Below are 13,315 nucleotides of genomic sequence, written 5' to 3'. Positions count from 1 at the left end.
CAAGAAATGATAGAAGAATTTTTTTAGGGAAGGAAAATGGCATAGGTTAGAAACCCAGATCTACATAAAGAAAGAAGAGCATTAGAGAGTGAAAAAATGAAAGTAAAACAAAACTTCAATTTTTCTTATTAATCGATCTGACAGATAACAGTTGGTTCAAAATAATAGTAGCAACAATGTATTTGTTGATTAGAGCTCATGGATAAGTGAAATGAATGACAGCAATGTCATAAGGGATAGGAAGGAAGAATTGGAAATGCTCGGTTATAAGGTTGCTGCGAAGTGCCATAATGTTATTTGAAAGTGGATTTGGATTAGTTCTAAATGTGTATTACACACTCTAAAGCAACCATTACACAACTGTAAAAAGAAGTATAGTTGATATGCTAAAAGGGGAGAGGAAAAGAAAATCACGTAAAATGTGCAGTTAAAACTAGGGAAGACAAAAAAGGTACAAAGAACAAGGGTAATGAGTAGCAAACAGAAACAGGGTAGATGTTACTCCAACTATATCAGTAATCACTTTAAATGTGAATAGTTTAAATATACCAATTAAAAAACAAGATGTCACAGTGGATACAAAAACAAGAGCCAACTAGAAGCTGTTCACAGATCACACTGTTGAACATCACACAAGAACACCCAGAGATGAGCCTAAAGCATCCCTGGCCTGAGGGTCAGGAGACAGGTTTCCCTCTGGTCCACCCACTAACTTGCTATGTGACCTTTCACAAGTCACTGACATTCTCTGGGCCTCTCTGTACTACTCTTGACCCCTTATTGCAAAATAAGAGGAGTTAGACTAACTCCCTTCCAGCTCAAAACCCAATGCCTCTTTACTAGGATCTGATGAGTAATCATGGGCAGAGAGGAGGCTGCAACATCTAACAGGTGCTATTTGGCTAAGCTCATGAGAGACCCAGTTGCACCCAGAAGCAGTGTGTGCATGAATGTGAAAGCACAAATCCAAAGCTTGTGAAAGCTAAACTACCATTAGATGGTAGAAATATCTCACCTGGGTCCCTATTTAACTAGCAGAAAATTACAAGGAATTTGCAACCCATATTTAGCTTGACTGGCATCCTACTGATATGGAAGGAGAATGGGCCAGACAGGAGCTCAGGGGGTGTCTGCTGAATGAAAGGGACAGAGGATTATCATAGCTCCTTGTCTATCATTCCTCCCCTGTCTTCATCTTTCAGACTAAAACACCTTCCCACTATCACCCCTGCCCCATGTGCATACATCTTCTACAGAAGAAAGAGAACAGGAAGTTTCAAATGTTTAAGCCCCAATTTTAAGAAGATTGTTCTTGAAGATCTCGCTTGCAGCTTCTAGCAAAAGCCCTGCTCATTGTCTTCAAATACAGATAACCATGGCATGACTCGTCCATTATGGCCAAAGGCATGACCATTCTGATGGAGTAAAGCACAGGAGAACCTTTGAAATTATCTTCAAAAACCCATGAGGACATCAAAGGGAAGCTAAATCAATGACTCTGCATTAAATCAGGGTTGCAGGTCTGTACCCTACATGGACAGATCATAGCACATTTTTACTTTCCTAGGTTCTTCTCTCCCCAGGGTTAAGTGGTCTGGATCAACTGTACTCTTTCCCACTGACACAGTTTTGCACTGTATGGAAGCTGGCCCTATGCTGACCTTACAGATACCTTTTACCTAGGTCTATGATGTTGTTATAAACCCCAGACCCATGAAGTACTGACATTTCCACCGGGAAATTGTGGGAATTCTAATATTCCACTAGATGGAAAGCTATACTAAGACAAGGCTTGGGACTGTGTTTGTTAACATTATACCTACTGTGCCTAGCTCAGTGCCTGGCAGAGAGTAAGTACTCAATAAATATTTGTTAAATGAATGGGGGGGAGGGAATCCACCACAATGTAAGGCCTGAAAGAAGTAGGCACAGTTCAAATTTGATTGTTTCCAAAAATACTTCTTGAAAGTATTAATTCATTTCTCATTTCTTTAACAAACTCTCAGAGTGCCTTCTATGTGCCAGGCACCATAACACAGAAATGAATGAATGAATGAGACAGTATGCCAATTCTCATAAAGAAGAGAGAGAACAATATTCACTGAATGCAACTGTAAGTTGGGCATTTTTTATTCATTATTTCATCCTTCCAACAAACTGTGAGGTAAATATTATTTATTTCCCCCCTCCTTCACAGACAAAGGAAGAGGGAATTGCACAAAAACCCACATGTAGCAAATAGCAGTGCCAAGAATTTATTCCAGGACCTGGGTACTTCCTCTAGAATGTGTTTTCTCCCCAAAGTCAAGTTAAAATCACAGTGTGATGTTCTGTTATGTGATGTTATGCTGAGGAAACTCAGGTCATCAAAAATTGAGTTGTAAGTAAATAGTTTCATTGGGAAAAGGGAAATAAGAATTTTATGTTCTCAATTTCAGGTTGTTTAGGTTGGAAAAAAATTTTAATAATGGAGGTGCTTTGTAACTACATGAGTGTGTAATTGAAGGTTAGAAATAATAAACTGCTCAAACAAAACAAATGAAAATTACAGAGTTAAGTCCTAAATAGCATCTAAGGCCCAAGTCAATGAGTTTCTAAATTATCATTATCATAACTCATTGTTATGATAAACAAAGCACAACATTAAACTAAGATGGTTGAAGTCAAAACAAAGTGTGGTGTAGTTCACATTGCCGATGATGAACAAAAGAACATGAAAACAAGAATTTGCCAACTGCTCTTCTGTGCACAATAGCTTTTTCTCCAGGACCTGGTAGTAATTCCCGACTGCTTGAATTATAACCAAGAGATATCCATAATATGACTTGTGTTCCCTAAGGTCTATTGTGTTATATCCTATGTGCTTTATGAAGGTTCACACTGTGGGAGGGAAATAGGGAAATGAACCCTTAGACATGAGAGCAACTTGGAGAAATACTCAGGGTCAGGTTGTCTTGTAGGGATGGGAGGCCCACTGCGGAGATAGCCACGTGACTTGCATGTTTGAGGGTTGCCTGTTTCCCTGAACCCTAAAGCCATTTTGCAAATCACCATTTCTTCCCAATGGGTGAAAATACATGGAGCCTGGAATCATCTGCATTCATATATTGGCAGAAACTTTGAAAGCACGTTGTTCCCATCCACCCTACTTGGATCAGATGAGGAGCTGGGAAAACAAAAATTCATAATCAACTCAAAATCCAGCAGCTCAGAAAGTGCCCAAGGTGGTGGGGAATGTTCTACAACTGGAATAGTCCTAAAGGATATGGCCCAATCCTAATGCAGTGATGACTCTCTTACATTTTTATACTTCCTTGCAATTTTTAATGATTTCATAACAACTATGGGAGTGAAGTCATATTCTTATTTTTATAGATGAAGAAACTGAAGATGAGTAAGTGATTGCCAGCAACCATCAGAGTAGGGCTAAAATCCTGTCTTCCGGCACCATATTTAATAGGCCTCTACCACAAAATGATGGGGTATGTTTTCTAGGAGCAATGAATGGCTTTCGAGTCAGATCTGCATTTGCATCCAGGGCATATATCCAGGATATACCACTCTCGGCCACGTAATTTGGCAAGTTCTTTAACCTCATTAAGCTTTAGTTCCTCATCTGTAAAATGGGGACACATATGACACCTAGCTCATGGGGTTACTCTGAGGGTCAAACGCAATATGCAGATAGCATGCTCAGCACAGAACTTGGCCATGGGTAGAGTCGGACAAATGTTGAGGGTTTCGGGGCATGCGTTTTGGGTGGAGGAATCTCGTTCCTCCTCTGTGGTTTAGTATTCCTAGGGGCACAAAGCCCCTAGGGAACATTTTACCATATCTAAAGCTACAAGGAGATAGAAATTTGGGACAGAAGGGGAATGCTTAGGGACCTGATTACTGAGCCTGGAATGGAAGTGAAGGAATGATCAGTCCACAGGGAGCAGGTCTGTGCCTCCACCCACAGTGCCATCTGCGCTGGGTCCCTAAGGCAGAGAGGACCCTCCATTCCCCACCTGGAAAGCCATGGAGTTGGCAACAGCCAGAAATATCCTCAGAGGCAGCTTGGCTTTGTAGGACCTGTGGCTCCACAAGCGATGGGCACCAGCTGTCACACCCAGAGCAGATAGGAGGAAGCAGAAGTACGCTGTAAGACACAAGCAGGGAAAATGTCAGTAAATGTCACCAAGCTCCTACACAAGCTTTTTTCCCCTATGCTTTTTTCTCTTCTGCATAGACCCATGGGAAATGGTGTTAGAACAATCTGCAATGTGAAGGAAGAATCGATAACTTGGGGAAATGCAGACTTTTTATTGATTTGTAGTTTTTCAGTACCAGGCAGAAGTGGTGAAAACTTTCCTCAGGAAACTTTGACCTTTGAACATTAATTTTTCTCTATCAAACAAATCTTTTATTTGCTAATGTTTCTTGCCAGTCTTGATGCAAAGTCTTAATCACGTTAGTGTGTATTTGTAACTCAGTCTTACATGCTCATTCTCTGTAGAGCTAAGATTGATGTTTATGTTGCCTCTTGACTGGCACCTGTGCTAGGAAGTGTGTTATATGAAGACCATATTTCTAAATGGCAGTGCCATTATCATGGCTTCATAGGCCTTTGTTTGAAGGAAATCAGGCCAGATCTAAAAGCAGTGAAGTCTGGCTCAGGACCAGTGAGAATGAGAATAAAAATGACAATAGGGACAACTGAGATTTGCCTTCTAGAGATCCCCACTTACACCATCCCTATGACCCGGGATGGCAAAGATGGCCAGGTGGGGAATTTTTTTAAAGCCAGCCTACAGTGGAGCTTATTATCTGCCACACACTTAAATATATTATCTTTAATCCTCATGACATGTTGTAGTGTCTCATTTTACAGTTGAGGAACTGGATCTCTGAGAGTTAAATCCTGCCTATATACCCAAGTCAGCCTTGTTCCAAAGCCTCTGCCAAGAGACCCCATGCTGCCTGACCAGTGGTGGGGGTGGATTACTTTTTATACCAAGACCTGGGAGAGTTTATAAAAGCCTGTGTAGGGGTGCCTGGGTGGCTTAGTCACGCGACCAACTCTTGATCTCTGCTCGGGTCATGATCTCATGGTTTGTGAGATCAAGCCCTGCTTCAGGCTCTGTGCTGACAGTGCAGAGCCTGCTTGAGATTCTCTCTCTCTCTCTGCCCATCCCTCCCTCCCTCCCTCTCTCTCTCTCAAAATAAATAAATTTTAAAAAAACTGTTAAAAAAAAGTGTGGTATAAAGGGGACACAGGGACCCCCCAATAAATTATTATTCCTGAGATTATTACAACTACTTTAGTGCTTTTAAAGCAATATGCCCACACAATGCTAAATGTCTTACTTGGATTATCTTATTAAAAACACATCAAACAATCCTATAGGGTTTATATTATTATTAATCCCATTTTACAGATGAGAAAACCAAGGCTTAAAGAAGTTAACTAATTTCCCAGTGTCACAAAGCTAGGAGTTGTCTTTGCTAAGAGTCAATTTCTAGTCTGTCTGAACCAAGAACCAAGTTCCTGACCCCACACTCCCCTATCCCTCTGGGAGACATCAAGTAAGTTTCATCTTTACTTCTTTACACCCCACTACCATCCTTAATACTGGATTCCAGTCTAAATTTAAAAGTGAGCTTCTTCCTTACTTGAGGGGAGAACTCTAAACCTAGCTATAAGTAGGTAGGATCAGGCATATTATCCCACACAATTGCTTCTAGCACTTAGCACATACAAGGCCCTCCATAAAGATCTGGCAAAGAACAAGTGATTGGCTGTCAGAACATCCCTGATCAACTGTGAATGGTACCAGGACAAGACGAGTTTTTAGGGAGACTATTATAGCACTTGTCTAGAAGAATTACTAGGGTAACTTCAGTGTCAATACACGTATTCAAAAGTAGAACCACATTACATCTCCCAAAGGTCAAGTCTGATCTTGACTTCAATCCATATTTATATGGGTCTGAAAACAAGACTTACCCTTGGCACTAAGATTAATGAGTCTCTGAATGCATGTGCTTTTCATAAACTTGACAAATCATTCCTTACTTGAAAGGTTAAAAACAAGAAATGACAATCTGCCCATAAATCACAAAAAATAACAGTATATAAAAAGTTGTGGCCTCTTTTGTTATTATAATTTAATCTTGGTCATGAGTCTATGAAACGGACAGCTATTTTCCATGTCATCCCTGGCCTTCATGTCTCTACCAATAATTTTTTCCCAACTGTCAAGTAGTTAGGGAATAAGAAATCTATAATGGAAAAATTCAATGTGACTCTATTTTGCCAGTGGACTAAGACACTGGACAATGAAAAACATTGGCCAAAAAAAGAATCCATTCAACGCATGGTTCCCAGACAGGGCCTTATCACAGACAATGCTTCCCAGTATGGGATCTCCGCTATTTCAGGGATCACTTACATGGTTGATCTGAGCTGGGCAGTAGTGGCTATTGGTTTTTCATGGTCCTTCTTCTGGCAACAAGAACGTGGCCATGTAACCCAGGCCTGGCCTAGCATATGACTCCATCTTCCTGGCCCTGGAATAAACAGCTGACCCAAACTTTCTCTCTCTTCTGGCTCAAAGACTAAAGGTCACATATCCAGGCATGATTACAATAGTAGAGAATGAGGCCAAGTAAGCGAGACATGAAGATGATGGAGATGCCAATAAGAGCTGAGAGGAGAGCTGCCTGCCCCGGGCCACTGGTTGCAGCCCCCAGAGCTCTACAGTTCTCTTGATGCTGTGAGCCTCCCTGGTATTTCTCCTAGTTATGTGAGGCGACAAATTCCCTTTTCTTGTTGCTAGTTTGCTCTGGATTTCTTTTTTTTTAATGTTTATTTATTATTTTGAGAGAGAGACAGACAGACAGACAGACAGAGCATGAGCAGGGGAGGGGCAGAGAGAGAGGGAGACACAGAATCTGAAGCAGGCTCCAGGCTCCAATCTGTCACCACAGAGTCTGACACAGGGCTCGAACCCATGGACCCCAAGATCATGACCTGAGCAGAAGTCAGATGCTTAACTGACTGAGCCACCCAAGTGTCCCTGGATTTCTGATACTAAAATTCTGCAGAACCTCTGGGGAAGAAAGCAACCTCTGGCCATAGCCCAAATGAGGACAAACTACAAAAACCCTTACCTGAATATTAGACTGTTATATTGACAGGGCTCAGTTTTCCTATTTTGATAGGGCTAATTTAAGAGGTTTTTAACCTCTTTTCTATGATCTTTGTGGAGATTGATATCCAAACTAGTTTTCAGATGGATGCTGCCTAGTTGGCTCTGAGACAGTCAACTACTCAGAAACAGAATTGATAACTTTGGGGGGAAAAGGAGTAACAAGCAGGGTCAACAATTTTATCAAGTAGCTCACACCTCACAGAGAAAGGAACTAGATCAACAAAATTCATAATCACAATATTACAGAATAGTAAATAGCAAACACCTATATTGGTCTCGATGGAAAGAAGAGTCACCAATTCAGGCTATCTCAAGTAAAAAAAGAATGTAGAGATGCCTGGGTGGCTCAGTCCATTAAGCATCCCACTTCAGCTCAGGTGTGATCTCACCTTTCATGAGTTTGAGCCCTGTGTCAGGCTCTGTGCTGACAGCTCAGAGCCTGGAGCCCACCTCAGATTCTGTGTCTTCCTATCTCTCTGACCCTCCCCCATTAGCACCCTGTGTCTCTTTTTCTCTCAAAAAATAAACATTAAAAATAATTTTAAAAATGTATTAAAAAGATATTAAATAGCCTATAGATCTCATACTTGGGGGCGTGGGTTGCAGGACATTTGCAGGACAGTTTTGGTACAGAGCCTCCAAAATGGCCCCAATGTTCCCTGCCTCCTGATATTCATGCCTTGCGTAATTTCTTCCCCTTTAGTAACTTGCTCCTAACCAATAGAATGTAGAAACATTGAGGGAACATCAGTTCCATGATGAGGTCACAAAAGACTGTGACTTCTGTTTTGCTAGCAGATTCTCTCTTATGTTGGCTTTGATAGAGTAAGTCACCACATTGGGATGACCCATGTGGCAAGGAAGTGAGGGTGGCCTCCAGCCAACAGCTAGTGAGGAAATGAGACTTTAGTCCAATAATCCTCAAGGAACTGAGTCCTCTCAACAACAGTGTTAGTGAACTTGGAAGCAGATCCTTCCCCAGTCAAGCCTTCAGATAAGACAGCAGCCTGGGTCAACACACTGCTGCCTTGTGAGAGATCCTGGGGCAGAGGGCCAAGCACCAGTGGTACCTGGATTCCTGCTTCACAAAAACTGTGATAAAATAAATGTATGTTGCTTTAGGTTGATAAATTTTGGGGTGATTTGTTCTGTGGCAATAGTAATGCAAGACTTAAGTAGAAACCTTACCTCAAGGGAAGGAAGGTATACTTTAAATCCTGGTTTAAGAACAGTTTGCTGTTGGGGTGTCTGTGGCTCAGTAGGTTAAGTGCCCAATTCTTGATTTCAGCTAAGGTCAGGATTTCATGGGGTTTTTTTTGTTTTTTTGTTTTTGTTTTTTTTATTTATTTTTGGGACAGAGAGAAACAGAGCATGAACGGGGGAGGGGCAGAGAGAGAGGGAGACACAGAATCGGAAACAGGCTCCAGGCTCTGAGCCATCAGCCCAGAGCCCAACGCGGGGCTCGAACTCCCGGACCACGAGATCATGACCTGGCTGAAGTCGGACACTTAACTGACTGCGCCACCCAGGCGCCCCAGGATTTCATGGTTTTTGAGTTCAAGCCCTGCATCAGGCTCTGCACTGGCAGTGTGGAGCCTGCTTGGGATTCACTATCTCTCCTTCTCTCTCTCTCTGCCCCTCTCCGCTCACATGCTCTCTCTCTCAAAATAAATAAATAAACTTAAAAAAAAAATAACAGTTTGCTGTCTATAGGGACAGAAAGTAGATTCATTTTGTGAAGAGCTGGGAGGGCAGGGAGGGAGGAGGGGAGTGACTGTTAATGGGTATGGGGGGGATTGGTGTGAAGAGTGATAAAAATGTTCTAAAATTGATTTTGGTAATGGTTGCACAATTCTGTGACTATACTAAAAGCCAATAGATGAGTTGTATGCCAGGAGTAAAAACTTAATAAAGCAGTCATTAAAAAAAACTATTACTGAATTCCTAATAGACTTTGTTATTATGTATATTTTCTAAATGCAGAATAAAATAGACATGTCACAAAACAAAACAGAACAAAACAAAAATCAACCATTTGCCTAGGATGCCACCACAGGCATCATCACCCCTGGACACTGGGCACCACTGGACACTCATGTCATACTGTGGTCTCTTAAATCTTCTGCAGCTGCCAAGAAGAGTCCCTATTTGACCCTTGACCTATGCCTGAATATATCAAGACCCAAGATTCCAAGGCAGAAGCACCTATTTGTCCATGCTCAGATCACAAGGCCAACCCCAGCTGCCAGCAACAAAAGAGAGAGTACCCGCAGCCCCTTTGGTTTCCAGGGTGGAAGGCAGAGCCTCCCATCTATCCTGAGTACTCTATTGGAACAATGTTTAGAGAATTATTGTAGTGACCCCTTCTGGACCACACAACCAGAGAACAGTCCTGGAGAGATGTTAAGAACCAAAAATTAAAACTCCCTTAATTCCGGACCTGACCAGAGGGAGAGGTGGACAGCTCCCTTTGAGACCCATCTGTGAGCACTAGACAGAGGAGGCAGTTAGCGGAACTCTTTAACTGTGCATGATCTATGTCCCTCTAGCACTGGAGTGAAAGCTGCTAAATAATAGTAGCAACTACTATTGACCAAGAACTTTCCAGGTGCCATTCCGTGTTTCTAAATTTATACCTAGTTAGTCTTTGAATACTCACCTCAAGTGGGTGGGTAATATGATCTCTATCTTACAGATGAAGGCAACAAGACAGAAAGTGATGCAGCCAGGACACAATCTAAGGCAGGAAGAGCCCACATTCCACACCCCTGCTGGCTGCTTGACTTCTCAGGGTTGCCTTAATTCTAATGGGAGGAGCCTAAATGCATCAAGACTTCTTAGCTCAGAAAATAAGCTGAAAGTCAAGACCCTTGCTTTGTGTTTTGCCTTTACCAACCGGCAAGTTCACTTCTAAAATCACCCTCACCATAATTCGGCATCCAGTTCAGCCTCAGCTTGCCTTGCCAACTCCAGGCAACTCAACACTTCATGAGACAGTTTATTGAGCTCCTATTATAGACCATGCACTGAGCTTAGAACTGGGTCTACAAGGTGACCACAAACACGAGCTTTTGCCTCCTGGAGTCAATAAGAGTTTGAAAAGTAAATTACTTACTGTATAATTATAAATTATGGCAAGTGCTGCAGAGGACACAAATAGCATAATGTAAAAAGAGATTAAAAGACGGATAATTCAGGGGTGTCTGGCTGGTTCAGTTGGAAGAACACGTAACTCTTGATCTCAGGGTCATGAGTTCAAGCCCCACATTGGGTGTAGAGATTATAAATAAATAAATAAATAAATAAATAAATAAATAAATAAATAGGAGATAATTTACTTTGAGGGATCAGAGAGGACTTCGCAGTGGAAGCGAAAATTAAGTTAACCCCTGAAGGATGAGGAGAAGGCAAGATTCAGGCAGGGGGACCCACCAATGCACAGACCTGGGCTGGGGAAGGGGCTCTGACAAGAAGCCTGTATCTGACCACCTCACACCCGCTCAGATGGCTACTAGAACCAAACAAAAACAGAAAATAACAAGTGTTGGCGAGAATGTAGAGAAACTGGAACCCTTATGAATTGCTGGTGGGAATGAAAAATGATTCAGCCACCAGGGAAAAGTTTGGTGGTTCCTCAAAAAGTTAAACATAAAGTTACGAAGTGGTCCAGCAATTCCACTTCTGGGTATATATTCCCAAAGAGTTGAAAACAGGTACTTTTTCACCAAAGGGTGAGAACAACCACGAAAGTCTATGAACACATGAATGGATAAACAAAATGTGACGTATACACAATGGAATGTTATTTGACCGTCAAGTGGAATGGAATTCTGACCCATGCCACAGAACATGGATGAACTTTGAAAACATTATGCTAACTGAAATCAACTAGACACAAAAAGAAATTTATAAAGCCACTTACATGAGGTACCTAGAAGAGGCAAATTCATGAAGACAGAAAGTAGAATAAAAGTTACCAGGGGATGGAGGAAGGGGGGGGGGGGGAGGGGAATGAGGAGTTGTTCAATGGGTACAGAATTTCAGTTTGGGATGATGAAAAAGTTCTGGAGATGGATAGTGGTGGTGTTTGCACGACTTTGCAAATGCAGTTAATTGCACGCTTAAAATGGTTAAAATAATAAATTTTGTTATGTATATTTTACCACAATTTTTAAAAGCATGTGTTTGAAGTCCAGGGTGAGAGGGGAAGGGGAGGTCAAAAAAGGTTAAAGAGATTTAAATGTAGGGCCAAATAGGTCTTATTTGCTGCACTGAGGTGACTGGACGCTGGGCTCAGGCCAAGGGAAGCTATTAAAGGGCGTTCAGCACGAAGTACTTAGAAAATGCATGGAGAGTAGAGGAGGGTAAACCAGTCACCACACCAGATCAGTCCCTCTAATACTTCTTAAAACAATCTTCTCGGGTTTTTTTATTGTTTATTTATTTTTGAAAGACTGTGAGTGGAGGAAGAGCAGAGAGAGAGGGAGACACAGAATCCGAAGCAGGGTCCAGGCTCTGGGCTGTCAGCACAGCACCCAACACGGGGCTTGAACTCAAGAACAGCAAGACCATGACCTGAGCTGAGCTGAAGTCAGACACTCAACTGACTGAGCTACCCAGGTGTCCTTTAAAACAATCTTCTTTTGTTCACTTTCAAATACTCTGCATACATAAGATCATTACAACTCCTATTACAGCAGTGATCGAATGAAAAGATCAATATTTGGGAACAGAGTGCAGAAGGAAGTTTGGTTCCCTTAATTTCCTAAACCAATGCACAATATAAAAATTCCTCTTTAGGGGCACCTGGGTGGCTCAGTCAGTTAAGCGTTTGACTTTGGCTCAGGTCATGATCTCACAGTTCGTGAGTTCATCCTGCTCTCTGCTGTCAGTGAGGAACCCACTTCAGATCCTCTGTCTCCCTCTGTCTCTGCCCCTCCCTGCTCACACATGTTCTCTCTCTCTCTCTCTCTCTCTCTAAAATAAACATTTTTAAAAAACAAAAATAACAAAAATAAAAATTCCTCTTTAAAAACAAATGCACAGGGGCGCCTGGGTGGCTCAGTCGGTTAAGGTCTGACTTCAGCTCAGGTCATGATCTTACGGTTCGTGAGTTCAAGCCCCGCATTGGGCTCCATGCTGACAGCTCAGAGCCTGGAGCCTGTTTCAGATTCTGTGTCTCCCTGTCTCTCTCTGCCCCTCCCCTGTTCACACTCTGTCTCTGTCTCAAAAATAAATAAACATTAAAAATTTTTAAAAACAAATGCATAGCACTGTCTAACAGTGTCAGAAGGAGGCTGGAGAAGGGAGCCTGCTCACACTGAATGCCTGCCATGGACCATCACTTTGCCAATATACCTAATTTTATTGCTTTACTTCTATGAGGTAGACATCATAACCCCCAGTTTACAGAGTTGCAAAACTGAGGCCCAGAGCGTTAAGTAAATGCCTGGGGATCTCAGGACAGAGCTAGGGCCCCAACACTATATCAGTCCAGCCCCAAGCCCTTGATGCAGTGGTTCTCAGCCCTGGCTGTGCATTGCAGTGTCTTGGGCTTTTACATGCTGCAGTCCACAGAGCAGAGTGAATTCGAGATGAAGGCCAGGAGAGCCAGCATCTCTCTCCAGAGGTGATTCTGATGCACAACCAGAGCTGAGAAACCACTGTCCTATGAGGTACACCCTAGAAGACCATCTGGTCCCATCCCCTCAATTTACAAATGGAGCAGCTGAGATCCAGTGAGGGCTAGGTGCTCTCTCTAACCCACCCAGACGCTGACCCTATGCAGAGCCAGGGGCTCCAGAGGAGCCTCGGGGCCCCATAAATTCTAAGTGACTCTCAGGATAGGCAAGCCCAGGCTGCCCTTTCATGTGAACTCTGGTCTTGTCAGCATTCCCCTCCCAGTGGCTCCCTTTGATGGTGTGAGCTGTCCCCACCAGGCTCCAGACAGTGGGGACTCTGATATCTAGGCACCCGGTGGCGTGTGTAGCAGGGCTCCTGCTGCAGAAAGCTGCAGGAAGATGTGATTAGCACCAACGAATTGTCTTCCACCAAGGGGAGGGGAGAGGTTGCAATCAGAGCAAACAATCAGGGTGAAGGCTCCTGGGGGAGGGGCGGAA

The 13,315-nt window shown here is 42.7% G+C and overlaps 1 protein-coding gene across 2 annotated transcripts in view; it reads right to left on the bottom strand.

Moving 5' to 3' along the window:
* Positions 1–13,315, bottom strand: part of SCD5 (stearoyl-CoA desaturase 5) — a 166,941-nt gene that overhangs the window by 68,746 nt on the left and 84,880 nt on the right. For both annotated transcript variants that reach the window (XM_043572356.1, XM_043572357.1), the window contains exon 2: positions 4,011–4,141. In XM_043572356.1, the coding sequence (XP_043428291.1) occupies positions 4,011–4,141 (131 nt within the window). The remainder of the gene's footprint in view (positions 1–4,010; positions 4,142–13,315) is intronic.

Source organism: Prionailurus bengalensis, chromosome B1 (genome assembly GCF_016509475.1).
Source record: "Prionailurus bengalensis isolate Pbe53 chromosome B1, Fcat_Pben_1.1_paternal_pri, whole genome shotgun sequence".
NCBI classification, from domain to species: domain Eukaryota; kingdom Metazoa; phylum Chordata; class Mammalia; order Carnivora; family Felidae; genus Prionailurus; species Prionailurus bengalensis.
The sequence above is the reverse complement of the archived record's forward strand: the minus strand, read 5'-3'. Positions and strand labels throughout refer to the sequence as shown.